The 22,996-nt window shown below is 46.2% G+C and overlaps 1 protein-coding gene across 1 annotated transcript in view; it reads right to left on the reverse strand.

Annotated features, from left to right (window-relative positions):
• EXTL3 (exostosin like glycosyltransferase 3) overlaps positions 1 to 15,048 on the reverse strand; it is a 211,876-nt gene extending 196,828 nt beyond the window's left edge. Inside the window, exons 1-2 of the mRNA XM_078649902.1 lie at positions 14,844 to 15,048; positions 6,225 to 8,814 (exon numbers count right to left, since the gene is read on the reverse strand). Coding sequence (XP_078506028.1) covers positions 6,225 to 8,372 — 2,148 coding nt within the window. The 5' untranslated portion in view covers positions 8,373 to 8,814; positions 14,844 to 15,048. The remainder of the gene's footprint in view (positions 1 to 6,224; positions 8,815 to 14,843) is intronic.
• Between the last annotated feature and the right edge of the window lie 7,948 nt (positions 15,049 to 22,996).

Consider the following 22,996-nt stretch of genomic DNA (forward strand, 5'->3'; position numbering starts at 1 on the left):
TATAATCTGCCAGCTAATTACAATCTTATTTTGCATGCCTAACTCTCTCACCTCCTCCTTCACATTGGTAGGTGCTGCAATGAAGACCAGATAAAATGCTGTCGACGTAGGATCACAACAAATAGAACACTGCCAACCAAGCACTCACTTATGGTGCATGGGCGACCCTTCGTAAATACACTTCGGCTACCCACAATGGGATATGAAGCACTATATAAATGGTAGAATACAATGTATAACAGGCTAAATCCACACTCAATATGGTAAGGGCAACGCACAGCACTTTTTCAGAAGAGAATAAAGTGTTGGGTCTTCCTACCAAGTGCTAATTTCCTAAAAGAATCACTAAATAGTTTTCCTCCTGTATTTCTTGTCTGTGTACCATTACGCGGGAAACATCCTTTACAACGGAACCGCTACAACACGGTACCGTTACGACGCAGTTTTAACAACGAAAGTCGTTACGACTTTCGCTGGAGGGCGCTCTAGGATAGGGGATAGTTTAATTTACTATCCAACACCTTCCCTACTATCCACGGGGACTGGTGTTTGAATAGTAAACTAAACTATTCACTATCAGCGCCCCCCAACGCAAGTCGTTGTAACGACTTGCGTTGTTAAAACTGCGTCGTAAAGGGACGCGCTGTAACGGTACGCGTTGTACCGTCATACATCCCCATTACGCCTACATAACGGAAAGCTGCTTTCATTCTACCATTAAGCAAAATGGCTTCCAACCAATACTTTCTCCTTACTGCTTCCCTATTTCGATGTATCCCCGATGCTATCAACCTAAACTGCTCTGGTCCAACCAGACCTCTGCCAATGTTTTCTCAACTGCTTGCGAAAGCAAAATGGAGAAGGAATCATCAAAAATAGCTTCAGGGGTGTTCTTAAAAATAAAGAGACAGCAACCTCAAATGCAATCTCAAATTTGCAATCTCAGAGTTGGCCTAACGGCTAGGGCGCTCGACCTCGGACCTGGGGATCTGGGTTCGAGTCTCGGTAACGACGCCAAAACCTCCTGTGATTCTGGGCAAATCACTTAATCTCCCCGTGCCTAAAATGAAAGTGTGTCCTCATGTAACGTAACTGGGAAATATGTAAAGCGCTCCGATAACTGATTCGGTTCGGGTCTAGTTCGCGCTATATAAAACTCTGCAAAAAAATAATAAAAAAAAAAAAAAAAAAAAATGCAATCAACCCATTGTGACCGGTTTAGCTTCCCACAATAAGTATTTCATATTTCCCGATGACTGCCCGTTTACATAAGTAATATCAAGCTTGGTTACAATTGGAGAACACCATTTTTAAAAGCCAGATAAGGCAACTGGTGTTGATGAACTTTAACGAAGCAAGAATTATCTCAAACAACAGATACTCAATAAATGTGGATGCACCAAAACCTGGGTTGTCTAGGCTACTGAACAAAAGTGTGAATGAGCCGGAGTTACACATTATTTTTTATTTCAGGAGTTTCCTTCAATTGCCTAGGAGTTATGCTAGTGCCGAAACAGTCCAGGGCATGCGATTCAAAATCTTATTTCACCATGTATCAATCACACAGCAGGGTTCGCCACCGGATTCATATATACTTACAACTACTGGGACAAGTCAAAAGTGCAGTAAAAAAAAGCTATCTCAGACTGGTTATCAAGGATTAATCTTAGTACCAGACTATTGCAATATACGTATTAAGCTACTAAGTTGGACCTTTTACACCCTTTTCCAAGCAGACCTCATTTGAAAGCTGTATCAGAAGATACCGTCTCCTGAACATAAAGAATGCAGCAGACCTGTTCCAAGTACACACACTTTACAAGTGTACATTCAGTTCAATTTCACAAACAAAATGCATTAGCAAAACAAAGGTCTGGTCACAGATGATCAACGGACGCTAGGATCAACTCAGAAACTACTTTTTTGTGATCTCAAGCATAAGCCTGTACTTCATGATCCTCCACATGAATCTTCAACACATCTATTTTTAAAAACATTTAAAACACTTAAAGACAAACAGCTACATATTTTACCCTAGAGACCACTTTCAGAAAACAATCAGCCATTAACCATAATTATTATCCTCGCCTATTAAGTGTACACTATGAAAGAACAACTGCAGGTGGGTGCTAGATTGTCCCCTTGTTTTGGTTCAGAAAACCAATATTTTTGGACTAAAACAAAATATGAATCCAAGGTTTGCCAATACAGACGATGGAGGACTATGAAAAATTACAACGGGTCAGGCAAAAATACGATTAAAAACAAGTACTTACAAATAGAAAATGTTTAACATTTTATAGTGTTAAACTATTGTGTTTTCTGCCAGGCCCAGGAGTAGCACAGAGCACCAGGAAAGGACTTGCTGTGAAAAATCAAAATGCAAATATTGAAAACAACTACAAAAGGTATCTGCTTCAGTTTTAGCACTGAAGAGGAAATGAGAAGACTCCGGCAGAGTTCCGCTATGTGGAACTCCTAGAAGTGACCAAAAAACTCTGCTGCGCTAAGTGGAGTTCCGCATGCGGCAGGTGCGTTTCGTCATACCATCTACAATTATTTTAATAAGCACCCACTGCAAAATGCACAGCACAAGAGGGCACTGCTTTTTTACTTGCTGCTCGAGTAGGTTTTCTACCCGAGCGGCAGCTTTCTCAACGTGAACGGAAGCTTTCTCAACTCGGGCTGTTGCGACCATCAGGGACCGCCCGCTTTGAGAAATCAGACCACCCGCGTTCAGAAATCACGCCGGGAGGTGGATTTTCCTTGCGCGCCAACTTGACGTTGGCGAGCGAGGAAAAATCTTTGCTCCGTTATGCGGACGGAGCAAAGTTTTGGGGAAATCAGTGTTCTCCGTGTAGCGCGGAAAGCTCCGCAAGCGGAGCACAGTTTACCCCCCAGGCCAAGGAAGGAGTGCAAACTTCACACACACACACACACACTGGTTAGGTTTCGCCTACTAGAAAATGCACATGCTGTCTGTTGCAGGACGTATTTTTAGCTTAGAGCCCACCCACTTCTCACCATTGATTGGCTTTATTGTGACTCATTTGATTGTTTCTTAATTATTCGCATGTGTTGGCTTTCGTTTCTCTTCTTGTATTAGTCCCTCCACTGGAGCATGGACGCATTATTGTGTCCTTATTTTGCTTGGTTGCTTTTCACGTGCCACTTTTTCCTTTTTGTTTGAGCAATCTACGAGAGTGCATGCAGGTTTCAGCGGTCTACCTAGAATACCTCTCTTCCCCTCTCCACGATCCTTCTTCGTCACACCACTTTCCATGATGTGCTTGCTCTCGTGTTCTACCCTATCTGTGCTACTTTCTCGCCTAGGTGCTTCTAGCCACTACTAGCGCCATATGCTCTCATGCCCGTTTGTTTTTCTCCTAGTTATTTTATTTTTGTCCACTCGCGTAGATACATTTCAACGCACAACTGATGCATATTATTTGATCCTGTGTTTTTATACCCTCCATTTATGTATATGTAAACAACTGTTTTATTGTTGCCATGCACCTAACCCGGTCTCTGTAAAATTATACAATGTTAGTGTTTTAGATGTGCCATGGTACTGCTGTGCTTTTGGAGGTATTGACTTGAAGTAGAGTTGTGCATTTGTAGTGTTTTGGAAACAGCAAAAATTCAGTATTACAAATGAGGGGGGGAGTAGAACTGTGCCATTGTAGAGTAGTGCGAGGGAGCTTGCAGTGACAGGATCTAGAGGGCAGTAAAAGTTTCCAACAGATGAACGGGCTCTCTGCAGTCTTTAAGGCCACAGCAGATCCGCAGAGGCATTGGCAGCAATGTGAAAAGTACTTAAATTACAGAGGGCACTGGCTTTATACGCGGGGGATAAAAAAAAAAAAAATCAGCATAATCTGGGATGTAACAAAACGCTTAAAAAAATAGTTGTGAAAATAATTATAACTTTAAGAAAATACTTTGTTCACCAAATAAGAATATTGACAGAGTGAACGAATGGGTTAAAATAGTAATTGTAAATGTATTGTACCAAACCAATAACAATGATAATGAATAACAGCATTGGAGCATAACAACATAAAATATGTGAAACAGCAAAGAACCAAACAAATGTGCATATATGGCGCAAAGTTTAACAAATCATAAGGAATCCAAACAGTGCAACAAGCAAGAAACCAAAGAGCAAACTACTACAAGATCCTTTGGAAATTCTAACAAGAACAAGCACAAACGTTCCACACACAGAAAAGGTATGTTCAACCAACCTCGTCTAAAGATGCCAAACACATTTTTGCAGATCCTGGTAGGAAGTGATATGATGCTTGCACCTAATAATGTTGGCTTTTAATACTAATTCGAGGCTTGTGCAACAGGGTAATAGACAATAGGACTATCAACCAAAAAGGCAAGTGACCCAGAATCAACGCAAAAACTTTAAAACCTATAGCTGTGTATAAACGTGATGTGCCCATCTCCAGAGCAGCTCAACATGTAAAATACATCGAGCAAGTATATATTTCTGATGGACACCGACCAGGAGACTGCCATTTGTAGGACACAAGCACCAGTGGCATCAAAACGTCTGCAGCAGAAAGGAGCTTTAGCCCACCCAAAATACAAGAACGGGCTATATCCTCTAGAAAACAGGGCCACTGAGGTCAGGCTAGAATAAGGGTACACAGTAGTCCAATCACCCACACCTATGCAGAGACATGGCTGCAGGCAGACTGTCAATTGTAGATTCTCTTTTAAGCACAGTTAGGACAGGAGCATGCATCAAAGTGGCTATAGGTAAACACTTGTCTGGGGTTATTCCAGAAAATATTTGTTCGGCACATCCCCTATAGAAAACATATCAGACTATCTTGCTTTGACAGAGGCTTTCTTGCCAATTTCCCACAACAAACCACATCCACCTGGTTGATAGAGAGCGGCCAAATGTAAATCCCGCTTTGCCAACATTTCTAAAAAGAAAAAAACTGCAAAACCTAAAATGCCAGCAAATACAGCATATATTGTCTGAAACAAATACTAAAGTACATGTTCAGTGTCCTTCATGATAGCGTTCTTGAGGTGTTGTGTGATGCCCATACAACCTCAAAAGATGCCTGCAAGTCGACACTCCACGTCTGTTTTGCAATACTTCCACCACCACTCATTGGCTTCTCCCTGACCCTCGCCAACCCATACTGAAAGATGCTCTCCTTTACAAATGAACAAACATCCCTTCTTGCTCATATTATATACTTTCACGCCTCTAGACCCTGTCTGAAATAAAGGATTCAGAAGAGAAACATCGGATGGCCAGTATTTTTAATGTTTAAATTGCATCTAGTACCTGTTGAAGAGAAAACGCTAATGTGCAGAAACTTTCAATGTCCAAACAATTCCCACCAACCCCACTGCCCCCCGGCTGCATCATCCAACCTGCAGCGGCATGAGATGCAGCATTCGGTGGGTTCTCAGACCACACCTTCCTCAATGTGCTCACACGCAAACGTAGAGCACTTTCCTTTGCCTGTTCCTCCAAGCTTGAGTGCCTCCAAAGAAAAGCCTAGCTCTGGTTACCACCAGTCTTTTACGGGCATCCTCTCGGGCTACACGTGTCGCAATGTATATTTTATATCGAAAGTAAACAAGGCCCGATGAGAGACAGTCGGCGGGAATGAGAGATAAAGGTCTCCATTTTCAGAATAATAGCATCCCACCAATAGTAAAATCCTTGTACGCATTCTCCACTTTCTGGCCTTGGAGTACGCAGGAGCTGAAAGGCAGCAAGGCAATAGTTCACCACATACAACCCCTTCCCTGGCATACTGGAATAACAGACAAAGCTCATCATTTACGTTTAAATGTCTTATTACCAATACATTCTATGTTGTGATGGGCGTAGCATTCCCCACCAAGTTGGGCCTGGTTTTCTACCACCCTTTTCAAAAAGGTATCTATAGGCTGGATCTAGATGTGTAACCAGTGTTTAGCAACAAACATTAGGTCTTACTGGACCATGACAACAGACATGAAACTAAAGCACATTTTTGGTTTGAGATTCTTAGATGCAAAGTACATGAAAGACGCAGCAAAGCCAATACATTCAGGTCATTGTAAAGTAGCCATGCCAACAACAGTGCTTGTCCGCCAAACTATGAAAGAAACTGTGGTCACAGCAACAGTCTTTGATCACGTGTGAATCATTTTTGCAGGAAAACGAACCTTAAGAAATTAATCAAACTGTTTCTTACCACAATTGGGACTCCGATGTCAGGCCATAGGAGGTCGTCTGATGGCAGCTTCGGCGAATTCCAAACCACAACCACTTTATTTAAGTAGGGAAGCCCGTTCAGCCTCTCCAGAGAGTTCATAAGCACTTCCTCCCGCTCATAGGTCAACATTACCACGGTGAACTGCTCGCGGGGCACATTGCCACCCAGGGCTGCTTGGAACTCTTTTCCAGATCCACCAGCACCTCCCCCGATAGGTCGAAAACCAGTACCAGATCCTAAAAACTTAGCCTCTGAAGGCAAAACAGGGTCAAAGGGCGTATGTGGGAAGAGGTGAAAAGGACCTGGAGCTGTATTCCAGTTTCTATAAATGTCCATTGCAGTGAGGGTGAAATTTCGGAGGTATTTTGGGGATGCGTAAGGGGGTTCAGTTTCCACAGGCCCTAAATCCAAATCCCCATTGTCAGCCATGTTAGGATCTGTCCCAGCTGCTTTACCCGACCGATGAGGAATTTCGACTGCTGGTTCTTCCCGGATCGGAATCGCTGGGATTTGGATGCGAGTCCTTACGGTTGCTAAGACTGTATTGAGTACACTGTCCGTGGTAGAAAAGTAGGTCTCCCACAGAAAGCGTCCTTGTCGCCTCATGGCAAGGAGGTCATTGTCAGAAATGCTTCTCAAGAGAAAGTGCACCTCTGTAATGCGAGGCTTTGGTATTATTAATACTGCTTCTTGCCACTGTAGCAAGTCATGGTAGGGTAGCTGGACATGCTCACCAAAAATAACAGGGATGGCCCCAACCTCCAGCGCCTCGAAAAGCCTCATGGTGCACCCAGCAGAAATTACAAGATGGGTGTCTCCTGGTGTGATAATCAGTGCAAATGTAGACAACTTCAGCAGCTCCAGGCGATCTTCCCTTTCTCCACAAAGAGCCCACTCGGTGGGCAGACTTGCTTTTGGCTGGTTCTTACAGGTGAATTCCACCAAGACAAAATCCAATTTGCTGTCGTGCACTGCCTTCAAGGTGGTAATGATTCGATCATCGTAATCGGCTGGGGCATTACCCTCGATTTCCTCCTCAAACGAACGGGCCTCTTGCAGGCTGGAACGGAGCGATTCTATTTTTTCCCCTTGGAAACTAAATAGGTACTTTCGCTTCACTGGCACCTGTGGCGTTATCTCCAGAAAATTGGGCTCAGACATGGCATGAACCAATGGGGACACAACTATGTCAAACCCTGGCCGGTACTGTACATCATAAAAAGTGGACTGGGCAATCATGGCTCGCCCTGTGCTTATGTTGTAGAGAAAGTTTTGTGTTTCAGACTTCCGCGATAAGTTAATGATGAGATGGTTTCGCCCGTCCGTCCTCCAGTATGGCAAAGAGTGCAGCTGCTGTTCTAGTTCAATAGGTTTTGGCATTGTAGGCTCCTGGATCTCGCCCACTAAAACAACATATATACAAGCAATATTCGCATTTTCAGTAACATAGACGTTAGTCCTGACTGAGGCTTCAAAGGCCTGCTTAATCAACGAGTCCAAGAACCTACCAAAAAGATATTTATCACCATTATATACAAAAACTGGAAAACCAGAAGTAAGGGGGCAACGGGAGTAGTCAAAACAGTTATGCAACCTACAATTCCTGTTCGATTTTGGCAATGGCAAATTAGCATCGTCTTTCTCTGGCAAAAGTCGAACCGGTAAGGAAAGCTTTGGCTGGTTTTGGGCCATAAGTTCCTTATAAGAATGCTCGGTTTGGCTGATGACGTTCTTGAGCTGCAGGAGATCCTGCTTGGCATTCTCTATGCTCTTCTTGCATGCTTCAATCTTCAGGTTCAGCTTGGCAATCTCACTGTTAAGTTCCTGGCGTTTGGCTTCCAGTTGGAGCAGCTCCTCACTGACCGACTCGCGAATGCGGCAGAGATCTTGCACGTGCTTCACTTCGCACAGCTCATTTCCTGTACGCGGACCAAAGATGCGCTTTCCGGCATCGTCTGCATCATCGATGGTGGTCAGATAGTAATGAGCAATCAACGGGAAGAAAACCAGAATGATGAACAAAGTAAAGCTGAGCCAAGTTAGCCTAATCCGGCTGGACCATCGCAACATCCAGGGTTGACCTCCATTCCCCACTCCCCCATTTCGCAGCATGGTATAACCAGTCATGAGTTCAAGAGTCTGGGCAACCAATCACGTTGGATCAGAAGCCATAACCGAAGCTTGTTCGGTAAAGTTTCATTGATTTTTTTAATTTTTTTTATTTCACTGTCTTTGTAAAGAGCCGATAAAATGGAAATTTCATTTTTCCGTACCAGCAAGGGCTGTTTCTAATGTATCTTTTCACTAAATATTGAGATATAAGCATCGTATTATCATCGCCTGGTCTTCGCTTGCTCCAAAGTTAGCATTAGTAGGTTGCTGTCATGGCAATATGTTGCAGTAACTGCCACGGGGGAGCACAGGAGGACCAAGGATGCTGTGGCGGACATCTTGCTTGTAATTAACAAGTCGAATGAATTTAAAGTGCAGAAGGTAAACAGGGAGAAACAGATGCTTCAGTTCTCGGCACGTAACCTGCCTCTGCAACATGGCCAGTACTTGTCCATTTCTAGGAAAGAAGAAAAAAAACAATTAACATAATGCAATAATATGATAATTAATTCGGGCACAGATTGAACTTCTGGCTTCCTCCACAATTTTAGATTCCATCTGCTTGTCCCATAAACTCCAATGAGTTGTAAACAGTACCACTCAAACATCACATTCGAAAAGTTTACAGCAGTGAGAACGTGAAGCTCAATGACACACACCCCTCTTTTCGAAACTCATTACTGCTCGCTCTGAATGATGCATGATGAACTCCGGCTGTCAGCTAATGATTATTCGGATCTCAGTGCCTTTCAGGATGCATATCCCTGGAAACAATGCACTGTCGGGACTGTAAATGGGGTTATACAGCTCCCGGCTGCAGGCGATACAGATCATAAAACCAGAGCTTCTGTCATATGGAGGTTATGTTGTAGAGGTTTTTGCTTTCTAAAAACATTATGTATAAAAAGGTTTGAACAACACAAAAAAATTCTCAATTGTGCAGTGATTTAATTAGCCCTCTCCGACGGTAAATAGGTAAATGGGACCGTGAAAGGTGTTTTGCCTGCTTGAGCCGATGAGGGGCAGTGTGTTTGGGATCCCTTTAGTGCACGAAGGCAGACAGGAAGTTCGCAGGTTTTTAAAACAGGTTTACAAATAGACTGCTCCTGCGTGAGGAGCTGATCCTGGGGGCGCAGCGTTTCATGAATTCAAACCGGGGGCGTCCTTCGACATTTTAAAACTATGGATCTTTCCATAAATGCGTGTTCTAATGCAGGATTCCTGCTGCAGGAGTAATTTACACTGCTGCTACCTTAAAAAGACTGCCATTTAATAGTATCCGCTGTTAACAGCCATTGCTGCAATCGAGTAACAATTACAACGTTCAGCCTGGTGTGAGAATTGCTAATGACAGCTGGCGGACAGCAATACTTAATTTTGATTGGCCAACAGACGCGATATAATATACACGTGCTGTGGCGCGATATAATATACACGTGCTGTGGTCTGTTGAGCTCCCAGATTGATGGCGTGGAAACATGTAGATGTGCATATAATTACGTATAGCGCACAGCCCGGGAGCGCGCTTCTCAACCCTTCATCAATCTGCCCTGACACAGCCTCGTTTCTGGAGCAAGGGCTCAGTATAGCGCGTCATTTAACGAGGCATCCTCTAACATACAACATCTGCAAGCCTCTGTAACAAGCCTGCAGCCAAGATTTACAAGACTGCTAACTCGACACAAAACTGCGAACCACCAACATATGGTTCTAATATATGGCAGAAGGACAGGTAAAAGGCATGTTCAGGGTTATCATCTTCAATGGGAGCCATTAAGGCTAGGAAGGGGGGCGGGGCTAACCTGACCACTGTCAATCTGCTCCGGACACCAAAAGCCAGACGTCCAATGCGAACCTCAGAACTGGCGTTTTCACAGCAACTGAATGCACAAAGACTAAAATAGCTATGCATTAAAGGCCCACTATCAATCAGTTTGTGCAGTTGCGGCCCTTCTGCCATCCAGGTGATGGGCTAGTATGTGGAAGCAACTGCTGTTCACAACTTACTCCTTGCTTAAAACCCTTGATCAGAAAATGAAAGTAAAATAAATGACATCAGTCAGAATCTGTGTACAGCTGCATTTGTGGACAGGTGGAATAGCAGTGTAACTGTGAGAATTACAAGTGCTCTCTTCGAAAAAATATATATTCCCCAGACTGAAAGCAGAAAGAAAAATCTGACCAGCAGTGCATACAATATAGGCAAAGTGCGCTCTGAAGACATCACATTGCTGCAGAAAATGTCCCTGCCAAGTCTATTTCAGATGCTGAATTTCTTATTTCAACAAACTTTTTATTGTTTTTACAACAATTTCAATCAAAATAACTGAGCATAGCCAGTTAAACATTTCGGAGACTAGCTGGCGCTCGCTCTCTTTACCTGGCAGGAATGAAAAAACACTTGCTCCATTGACGATTCCACCAATCAGAAGGCTCTGAGGACAGAGATATGTGGAGGGAGCAAATATTGCCTTTCCACAGTCCCTAGCTGTCACAATTGTGCTAGCGCTTCACAAAACACAGCCCTTCACAAAACAACTAAACAGATAACTTGAGCCAGGTTTCTAGGAATGGATGGAACCAGATAACAACACGAACGCTGTGACAAGGCCTTGACAGCGCTAGGACATTATATAGTGGATACATGACATGCATATTCATGGGATCTGGTACAATCAGAGCGCTCTCACCCGGCGAAGGCCTTTCCTGCACCAGCAAAATAACACAAACACTGGAGAACATAATGACAAAGAGTGTTTGCAGTGGGATATGCAAAAAAAGCCGGACCCTTGTGGGACTGAGTTTTTTTGTTCACTTGGAACGATATATGGTCGAATTACGTTAAGTACAGTGAGTGTAATGTTTTAGCTCCTCAAAGGATACGGATCCTCAATCTGTATGTCCATTTCTATGCCCCCCTCCTGCATAAAACGACCACCCGGCGTCATCAAGATGATAGAACTGGAGCACAATAACACTTTACTGCACCAGAGCTTCACACAGATTTTTAACATGATTTCATGCACTGGTTTTCAAGCACCGATGTTAATGCATTGTTACGTGTATTTTGTATCCAATAGCTAGATATGTTGACAAATAATATGCAGTCTTTTCCATGTGCATGGTGACAACAATAGGAACATGTATGCGAGAAGGGGTTCTATTTTATTAATTTATAATGCCACTGGGGTTGATTTCATAGCAACTTCAAATCTGGCTAGCTGCATGTTTTTTTGGGGGGAGTTGCACAAAAAAACCTTAAAAGGTCCAAACACCAAATATCCAGGATCAAAATGATATCTAGGCTATGGAACACAAATAACCACTATACCCAGTTATGCATATTGTACGTATGGTAGAGTGAAGTTAAAAAGGCACTGGCTCTTCTCATAATAGATATCAACAAATGAAAACTTCCACCAGAAATGAAAACCTGTCGATGTGAAGTCACTGTTGAAGAAACCATCTGCCGACCCAGGAGATCCCAAGAACTACAGACCCATCTCTCTGCTCCCCTTCCCAGCCAAGGTCATCAAAAAACTATCAACATCCAGTTAACCAGACATCTGGAGAACCACAACTTTCTGGACCTGTCTCAAGCCAGCTACAGAGCAAACCACAGAACCAAGACAGCTCTAGTCACAGCCACAGACGACATCAGAATGCTGCCAGATCACAGAGAAACAGCAGCCTTTATCCTCCTCGACCTCTCAGCACCCTTCCACAACATATCCCACCACACATGATCAACAGACTCCACCAGATCCGGATTCAAGGAGCAGTCCTCATGTGGATAGCATGCTACCGCACAGGAATAACGCAGAAGATCATGCTCCCTAACTACTCCTCACTCCCTAAGAACATCACCTGCGGTGTACCTGAAAGACCATCCCTCAGCCCAAACCTCTTCAACGTATACATGACATCCCTGGCCAACATCGTCAGGTGCCATAGACTCAACATCATCTCTTAGGCCGTCATCACGCAACTCATCCTCTCCCTGACAAACGTCCCAACAACATTCAAAGACAAGTTCTAAAGATGCATGAAGGACATGGCCATCTGGTTGAACAACTGTCTCAAAGTCATCAAAGACAAGGCAGACATACTAGTCTTCGTAAAATGCAAGGAAACCCTATGAAACAAAGAATGGTGGCCACCTAAGCTAGGCCTCACCCCCAAACCCACACAACACTCCAGCAACCATGGCATCATCCTAGACAGCCAGCTGTCCATTAAGAAACAGGTCAGCGCCGTCTCCATTGCTAGCTTCCTCACCCTCCAAATCCTTAGGAAAGTTGTCAGATGGCCCCCACTCAACACCAGGCGAACTGTCACACAAGTTCTCGTCACCAGCAGACTCGACTAAGGCAACTCGATCTACGTAGGAATCACCACCAAACTTATGAGGAAACTCCAGACCATCCAGAACACAGCAGCCAGACTCCTTCTCGACCTTCTCCAACAGACGCACATTAGCCCTTACCTCTGTAAACTCCATTGGCTACCAGTTGCAAAGAGATGCCAGTTCAAGCTGCTCACCCACACCTACAAGGCACTACACAATGTAGGACCAGCATACCTCAACAAACGAGTGAATTTCCACCAACCTACAAGGAAAATCTGTTCCAGATCCCTCTCCCTAGCAACCACCCTACGCATCTGCCGATAAAACAGCTGAGGCCGCGACTTCTCCCACCCAGCGGTGAAGACCTGAACACCCTCCCCCTGCACTTCAGAGCCTCACCTTCGCACCAGCAGTTCAGGAAGGACCTCTAGACCTTGCTGTTCAACCAACAGCAGCATGAGTCCCACATAGCCTCGAGACCCTTATGGGTGAAGCAGCTGAACTTCACTAACCCAGACTGATTGATAGTAATTTCCCTTCCCACTACATGTATAACACATTGTGGGGACTAGCCACATATGGAAGGTTTATTTGAAGAAATAGAAGTGTTTTAAAACTATAGGGTAGATTATGTGACTTGGCATGCAAGGTCTGTTTTTTCATTCCACTGAGAACAGTAGCGCCTGGAGAATAGTTCATGATCTTTTTGGGGAGTAACCCGAGCAGGAAGAGAGTAAGCTACCTTGAATGAGTGTCACACAGAGACCTGTCTCACTAAGACACTAACTGATCCTGAAGACAGCTTACAAGTAACCAAATACATGTCCACTTTACCATATTGTCAAAAGATAAAATACAATATATTTAATTAGGGTTTCTTGTATAGTGCCATATTTCAGCAACCAGTTCTGCTCGCTTTCAGAGCACCTATTAAACAAGGATTAATTACAGTGAGTCTTAAGGCTACGAAAAGGCACTAGTGGTTTACTGAACCAAAATTAAAGTGTAAGGATCATCCAGTTGGGAGACTTAACTTTAAAGTAGACGAACGAACCACAAGCATAGCGTACCAACGACCCCATGGGCCGTGGTGTAAGCAAGGAAAATTGCCCCTTTGGCTGCTGCTCAGGAAGTAAAACATAGCAATTATCAGGTTTCAATGAGCCCCTGAGGGTTCTAGGTCTCGGTACCACTGCACTTGCTGAACCAATGGTAACTATGCCCCTAATATGGACAGAGAAGGCTGCTTCACCAAATGTAAACCGATGAGTAATTCACCTAGTTTTCTCTGCTAGTGACATGACAAGCACTGGAATGCAATTATAGAAATGATCAAGAAGCTAGTCTCATAACAAGGTCTCTGCAAAAGTGCATTCGATTGACTTAACATGGGTAGCCACATTCTGCATGCTCAAATCTAGATCTCCTATTCCAGGCATACCCATACATAGGTGCTTGCATTTCATGTCTACCTCAAAACCATATAAACAGACATAGCCCAATGCCAAGTAAATTCGAACACTCGATGTTTTAATAGATTTGTGCAGGCAGATCCACTCATTAGATCACACTCTGTTTTCATGCTTGTTGATAAGCAATTGTAATCATTTTATTGAATCCTTAAGATTTCGTCTTACACCTCGTACCCTGCTCTCCTCTTCATCCCACTTCGACCATTGCCTCCATATGCACCCAAGTTACACCTCTAAAGCTCACCATGCCTCCCCTCGGCCACAAGTAAACACCGCCCCTGCACTCCTGACTCACTCTTCGCATACAGATCCGATCTGTACCACTCCCTGCCTCGCAGTGACCCACCTCTCCCTCACGATCCATCATGCCCTCCTCTACCCCCCCCCCCTTCCTCTGACCCCCAGGTTACCTCCAGCTCGCCACTTCACCCAGCCAGACTCAAAAATAAAATAAAGCACACTCCATCTACCATAACACCTTCCCCCCCCACGCCCCCGGCTCCTCACCCACTCCCCGGGCTAGGATGCATTCCTCCGCCTGATCTCTGCCCTCCTCCCCAGGGCGCTCCTCACCCTCGCCCAATGGCTCACCTTCCCTCGGGTTCCCCCTGCAGTGGCACGCGCCCCACTCCCCCTCCCCATGCCCTGACCCCCCGGGCTGCTCACCTCGCAGCTGGCACCAGAGGTGGCACACTGGCATGCTATCCTCTGCAAGGCGGTCTGTCCTGCCCGGGGTCCCTAGCCGCGCCGGTGCAGGGCCACGGCCGGTCTGTGCACGCCGGGCACGGGTGCCGCTGCCACCCCTGCTGCCGCCCGCCGGGGATCCGTGCTGCTTCTGTAACCCCTTCGCTGCAGGACTGGCGGGCACTGCGCATGCGCGCGCATGCGAGCCTCCGGAGGTGCCAGATCTGGACGATTAAAACACGCACGATTTTCCTGGAAAAGACGTTCTAAACAAGCACAAGACCTACCAGAAGAGCCCGAAATAAGGCCGGCCCCACATAACGACGAGAACGGGTTAGAAAGGAATAGAGTATAAGAACAACAATTCAACGTGCATCAACATTGGATTTAGCACGCTTTAGCCGTTCATAGGCAGCACTAAACGCTGTGAAAATTAACGTGTCAGTATCTGATGTAGATTTTTGTGTAAGCTCTAGATTTATGGCCAGAGCTGCCGACTTTGAAAGAGGAGAACCACGTTCTACTCTCGGCGTCAGTTTAGCATGTGTTGTGATGCAGTTGTCAGTAGTGCAAATCGCTTAATCTCCACGTGCTTAAAAAAAAGTTAATGTGATCTTGTGTAATGTATCTAGTGGTCATGTGATGTGTTCCAATACCCAAAGGTCCAGATCGCGCTATATAAAATTGCAAAAATAAAAATCTTCAGTTGTTGTCATTTGCTCTTCCTTGGTATCATTTTCAATTTAGTCCAATGCCTTCTCAAGAAATCAATGGCCCATAAACTTTTCTTGCCCCCCCTTGTGGAGGTATGGAATTATGCTGTCCACACCGTGCTTATGTAGAAGTAACTTTTATTAAATACCCGGAGCGCCAGGAAACACCGCTGAACACTGTTGCGGTCGGCGCCAACTAAGTTGGCCGCCTTCTGCTTCCGCAAACTCTCTTCCGGCTCCGACCCGCAAACAGCTAGACCGTCACCACATATCTCCCCCCTTTGCATACATATAGAAAACAAACAATTCAATTGTCCATCTCAAAGTCCTTAAACTTCTCCGGAATTCTCACCCTTCTTCCAGCTCTCGTTACCTTCACTCCATCGCTTTGTTCTCTGCTTTGTCCTTCTGACTTCCGTTCCACGCTCCTTGCCTTCACGGTGGTCTCCCCAGTGCCTTTTCCTCTTCCGTCTTCTCCTTTCTCCATTTGAGACTCTCGGCCTTCTACGTGCTCACTTCCCGTTCCATCTTCCACTTGCTGCCTACCTTCTTCTACCTGCTCACTCATCTGTCCCTCACGTCCTTCCTTACTTGTCCCCACCTCCTCTACTTTCTCCATTCCATCTGTTCCCCAATTCAAAATCTTGCTGCACTTAGCCATCCTGTCCTGCGACCACACTTTGCCATCGCTTAGCAGTGCAGATCTGGCATAGGGTTCTAGCACTTGTAGGGGAGGGGTGAACTTGCTTTCCCCTTTTCTTTTGAGCGTGGGTACCTTCACTCTTACCCAATCGCCCTTGTCCAATGTCACTCCTTGGACGCCATGTCTTCTGTTGAAATGTTCTGTATAAGTTTCTTGCGCTTTTTCCAGGTTCCTCTTGACCACCGCAGGAGACCATTTGCTCTGCACAACCATCTTCCTCCACACAGCATTGTCCTTTGTGAAGGGTTCTCTTCCGCGTAGCACCTTAAACGTGCTGTATCCTGTGGTGCCTGGAGTGATTCGGTAGGCCCACAACATTTTTGGTAACTCCTTTTCCCAGTCCAGTCCATCGTTGATGGCCGCCTGAATGGTGCCCATGATCACCCTGTTAAAACGTTCCACTTGCCCATTTCCTGAGGGATGATATATTGGCGTGTGTTTCACCTCAATGCCATTCCTTACCACAAATGCTTCCCATTTCGTGGACGTAAACTGTGGTCCATTGTCACAAACAATTACTTTCGGAATACCTTCCTTGATGAACGCATTTCTGAGGAATGATATGACAGCTTCCGTGTCCATGACTTCCTGTACATCAATCTCCGGCCATTTGGAGTACTTGTCAATCAACACTACCACATATTTTTGCAGACCTTCCCTGTTTGGAATGGGTCCCATGATGTCGACGGACACCATCTCCCAGGGTCCTTCGGGAATCGGAAATCGTCCCAATGGAGGTCTCATTACACTCTGGGATTTGTCTGCCCTTGCGCACGACTCACATTGTCTCACATACCTCTCGACCTGGGAGTCGATGGCTGGCCACCAGTACATCTGTCTAGCCAGGGCTTTGGTCTTCGTGATTCCCTGATGGCCTTCATGCAGCAATGCCAGTAAATGGTCTATCACCCCTTGGGGAGGCACTACCTTGTCGCCCCTTAGCAGGAACACCGGATTCTCTTCCAGTGACATCTCGTCCCGCACTTGCCAGTATCTTCGTAGCGTTTCTCTGAGGTGTCTCTTCTCAGGCCATCCATGGACGACATACCCCTTTATTGCTTCCAGATCCTCGTCCGCTTTGTATGCCTCTTCCCACTCCTGGGCACTTATCACTCCTGCCATGTCCTGAACAGTGGCCACCACATACCCGTCCCATTTGGGGGTCTCTTGTATGTCAGTTCCTTCTTTTGCTGCCGCCCGGCTCAAGAAGTCAGCCACTTTATTTTGTGGCCCTGGTATGTGCTCCACCTCATACACGAAGTCCAACAGTCTCAATGTCATTTTGGCTATCCTGGGAGTTGCGTGAGCGTGGCGACATGATGTCAACACCTTCACCAAAGGTTTGTGATCAGTTCTCACGAGAAATTTGGCTTCCCACAGATATTGTCTGAATCTCTCCATTCCCCACACAACTGCCAGCATCTCTTTCTCAATGACGCTGAACTTCTCTTCGTTCGGCGCCAAGGACCTCGAAGGAAAACTGATGGTGGACATTTCTCCCTTCTCAGACTTCTGCATCAGCACAGCCCCCAGGCCTTTCTCACTGGCATCCGTGGTGAGAACAGAGTAGGCATCAGGATCAAACCCTGTAAGCGGAATCGCCGTACTGAGTTCTTGCTTGAGCTTGGCAAATTCTTCCTGTTCTGCCTCCCGCCATTGGAAACCGTTCCTCTCCTTCAGAAGTTGTCGCATGCAATGAGTTTTCGTGGCAAAGTTGGGAATAAATTTACTATAGTACTCCGCCATCCCCAGGAATGATCGGACGTCCTCCTTTCTCTCAGGAACTGGCGCTTCCACGATTGCTCGCATGTTGGCTCTCTTTGGCTCTATACCTCTCTCACTCACTTCATGACCGAGGTATGTCACACATGGCACACCCAGCTTGCACTTGGACCACTCTGCGGTTAATCCGTTTGCCTGCAGTGTGCGTAGCACCTGATGCAATTTTTCATTGTGATCTTGTTTAGATGTTCCCATGATCAGGATGTCATCTTGGAAGAACTGGACGCCACCCATTTTTCTGAAAAGTCTATGCATCAGGTTTTGGAACACCGCCGCTGCTGACGCCAACCCAAATGGCATTCGAACAAACTTGTAACAGCCGAACGGGGTGATGAAAGAAGTGAGGTGGCTGCACGATGGATGTAGTTTCACCTGGTGGTACGCTGAAGATAAGTCTAGCGTGGAGAACCACTTGATGCCTTTCGTTTTTGCCAACATCTCGTTGATGCGGGGAAGAGGGAATTTGTCGACTAGGATGTTTTTGTTCAATTCCCTCAAATCGATGCATAGCCGCACCTTCCCATTGGGTTTCTGGGCCACCACGAGGGGCGAGAGCCACTCCGAGCTCTCTATGGCTTGTATGACCCCACTCTTCTCCAGTCTGTCTAGTTCTGCTTGGACCGCTTCTCGACATCTGAGTGGAATGTTTCTCACTTTATGCACGACTGGCGTGGCTCTCTCCTTCAACTTAATGAGGTGTTGGAATTTGTTTAGTTCTCCTATGTGTCCTCCGAACACCTTGGGGTACTCTCTGCGCCATGATTCGGTGTCGCAGTTCTGTTCCATGTCCATCAATAGGATCTTCTCCACTCCTCCAGGGTTGAGTTGTATCCCTAACGCTCCCTGGTCCTTCCAACTGAGTACCGACGGTCCTTTCTCCGCCACGTACAGCTTACACATGGCTTGTCGGCCCCTGAACTCAAACAACAAAGGGCAATATCCTAACATCGGAATCCTCTGCCCTGTATATGTGACTGGTCGCAAGTCCATAGGACGTAGCTCTTCCTGCACCTTCGCCTTGAATTCCTTGTTCCATACCTGTTGTCGTATTATGGAGATGGGTGCTCCACTGTCCGCAATCATTTCTATCGGCTCTCCACCTATCTGCATGTCCAATCTGGGTTTGTCCGACTCCGTGCCTCCCACGTCTAGTATTTGGGCATCAATGTATAGAAACTCTTGCTGGTCGTCCTCATCCGTTTGGCTCGCATCCTCTTCCTGTTGCTCCTGGTCCACATACCTGACTGTGGCTCCTCTTGGTTTGCGACGGCATACCTTCTCATTGTGACCGAAGGTACTGCAGTATGCACATTTCGCTCTAAATGCAGGGCACGCCTTGTCGTTCCCCAAATGCGCTGTGCTCCCACATCGGTAACAACTTGGCCTGCCACCTCTGCCTGCCTTCTGCGCTGTCCCTCCGGACGGTTGTGGGCCTTTCCTGTTGTCTTGATACCTTGCCGTGTCCTTTTGCTTGGGCTTCTCTCCTCTCTGGTTCGTCATGATTCTGCAAACTGTCTGAGTTCCCCCAACGTCCTTCCTGGCCACTTGCGCACACCGTTTTGACATCTCCGCCTTCTTCACCATGGCCCACACTTCCTTCAAGGGCGCATCACCATTCACCCACAGCTTCTCTTGGACGTGCGTGCTCGTTGTGTGCATGATGATTTGGTCTCTTACAAGTTCATCGTGGAGAGGACCAAATTTGCATGTGAGGGCCAGTTTTTGAAGCGCTGCTACATATTCATCCACAGTCTCGCTCACTCCCTGCTTCCTGTGGAAAAAACTGTGCCTGTCAATTGCCACGCACACCACGGGTCTGTAGTGCGCGTCCAGGTCTGACATAGCGTGGCTAAAAACATCATCATCGTTATCGTCTCTTTGCCCTTTGACGATGGTATCGAACACTCTGATGCCTTCTGGCCCCAAGTTGTGTAATAGTATTTTCAACCTTCGCTTACTTGAATAAGCCGCTCCACTCTCCTCTTCGAGCGCCTCCAGATAGTTCTGGAAGTATCTCTTCCAATCTTCCCAGGGCATCGCCGGTTCCCCTCTGGACGGAAGAAATGGCACCATCTGTGTGAGTGATGTGGATTGCGCCGCCATTTTCTGGACCAAGTTGGGGTTTGCTGGGACTGTGTTTTTGCGGTTGGGAGGACTGCCCGGAGCTTGGCATGGTCTGCGTCTGCTTCCTCGCTCCCTCCCGTCGTCGTGCTCCCTGATGCTGCGGCTGTGTCTCTTTGGGGACGTGACCCTGCGCCCCCGTCACTTTCCGACCGTCCTCTATGGACTTGTTGCTCCGCCAGCTTGTAAATAGCGCCCGCTGCGAGGTAATGCGCCTGGACTCACCGGCTGAACAGCGCGGTTGTATCTTCTCCCAGTGATGCGTGTTGCAATGCACTTCCCCCTCCCTTGTGTATAGGCTCTGGAGCCGATGGCGAGGGGAACACGTGCCAAGCTGCCACCACTGCCAGGAGGTAGGAGCCAGGGTCGATGTGCAGTCTGTGAGCAACTGCTACTGTGGCCCCCTTCAGGCTGTCTGTATAGCAGGTGTAAATTCAGGCGTGGCCAGCACCTCGCGCCGTCCTCTGCCGCGCCCCGGGTAAGGATGGACGTGCCTCGCATGGGCGGGAACGTCCGTTGCGTGATTCTCGGCACCCCGGCGGCCTCCGTGTTTTTTAAGAGCCGCCGCGGGAAACACACCTCGTCGCCACTGTGGAGGTATGGAATTATGCTGCCCACACCGTGCTTATGTAGAAGTAACTTTTATTAAATACCCGGAGCGCCGGGAAACACCGCTGAACACTGTTGCGGTCGGCGCCAACTAAGATGGCCGCCTTCCGCTTCCGCAAACTCTCTCCCGGCCCCGGCCCGCAAACAGCTAGACCGTCACCACACCCCTCAGAGGTTATTCGCATTCACTGATCTAAGTAGTATCAGCACGCAAACCAATCTTCTTTCAACCTTACCAAGGGCATGCCAATGGCTCATACCGGGAGTGGTGTAGTCTCTATGTGCAGGCACAAATAGCCAATAGGTCTCACTTTTGGGACCTTTTAAGTATTTAGTTTTGCAGCATAATATCCCTGGTCCTTGTACCTTATAAATGTTTAGCCATGCAACAGTTGATGTTGTTGCACCAAGGATATTGGTGTCCATATTAAAAAAAGCCAACCCAGTGAAGGGCTGGTACACACCGCACGCAGGAGGGGCGAGAGGCGCAATGGGCATGCAAATATAAGGAATGTTTAAATATTGGAATTTACAGGTTTTCAGTAAGCTGCACTTACTAAAGGCAATTCATAGTTTATATAGTTTTATATCAAAAGTCGGTAATGTACAACACACAGTAACTAAAGTTTGGAAAAATACAGTCGACATGCACAACTCGCAATTTACTCGCCCTAGCGCACGCCGCAGGCAACTGCACAAACTGCGGAGTTTAGAAAATACACCCGTTAGTTAAGTAAACAGCTAATGGGGAGTTTGGGGCAGTTCAAACTTCTAGCAAAAAACTACTCATCATACCTTTCAAGCAGCCTAGGCGCAAATGCTGCACAACGAGCCAAAATGAGAAGGGGAGCTTCAAATCACGTTGAGTGAATCATTCACGTTTCAACATGCTGTTATCAGACAACAAGTTATGGATAACAGACGTCTGAACAACGATGCCAGTAATGCAAGTCCTAAGCAGATGCTGTGCCGCTTCACTGAAGTATTATTTAAATAATGCGATGGCAACGGCTGCGACCTCAATTTATACCAACTCCCATGTATCGCCCTAATATTTGCACTTGGGGATCGGGTTAATGCAGTCTGCAGAGTTCACATGAATATATTATATGCAACTTACTTCTAAATTGTGAAACGTTCTTTGTATAGGTAATGACCACTGACAAGTGATATTGTTTAGGGAAGTTGGCTTTGGCGACTGCTTCAAAGTTACTTTGTACATGAAACAATGAAGCTCCATAAAGCACAATGTCCCAACACATCATCTGCTACATGCAATGAATAACGAAAAAGGCATAATGCACGAATATGTGCTATTCAATCTGGAAAGGGGACAATGAAATTGCTGGAAATCTGGCTGTCACGTGATACAATTGATATTAAGTCCGTAAAAAACAAAGTAAGCACTGCGATTAAACATTCCTAGAGCAAAATGATGGCTTTCAGAACTGTGATTCAGCTTTGCAGGAGGTTTGATGTACAGACATAAGTCACTGGGCTACACATCCCATGGAGGCAAATTATGAAACCCACCAGGTCAGACTGCATTAACGGGATCCCCAGTCGAAAAATTCTGAAAAGAAGAAATGAAAGGAAAGGATAAGGGGAAAAGAGTTTAGTGACACAGAGAAATTACTAAACAAGCATTGGCCACGCATCCGTAAAAGTAACGCAGCTGTGAAAATACTGTCTCACTAAGAACATCAAAGCGGCCGCGACCGCGGAAGTGATCACAATTGCCATCAAGCGCGGCGAGCGATGCGCTTAATGAGCATGACTACGAAAGCCATATGGCACCTCTGCTCGTAAGCGCGCCCCCCCGCACATGCGCGCAAGCTGTAGGCCAGCCATGGTGGCATTTTTTTAAGCCCTTACTAAAAGTCTCGCCAGACTAGCGCATGCGCTGGGTCAGGCGATACCTAAAAAAGAAGTGGGAGGTCTAACCAAGTTAGGCAGTATGCATATGGCATCATCGCGCATGACATCACAGTGCGTGACAACGCATGTGGCATCAGAATCCATGACCTCACATGAAGTGACATAACAAGAAGTGACATCACAAGAAGTAGCATCACATCTTAAGACTTCACACATATGTTTAGCAGGTCCATCATGAGTACATTTGAGTGCATTACAATATATAACAAATGAGGTTTTGTGTCGGGGTTGTGACAAAAAAGTGATGCAACTCGACACAAAATCTGGGC

This window comes from Lissotriton helveticus, chromosome 6, assembly GCF_964261635.1.
Source record: "Lissotriton helveticus chromosome 6, aLisHel1.1, whole genome shotgun sequence".
Classification (NCBI taxonomy): Eukaryota; Metazoa; Chordata; class Amphibia; order Caudata; family Salamandridae; genus Lissotriton; species Lissotriton helveticus.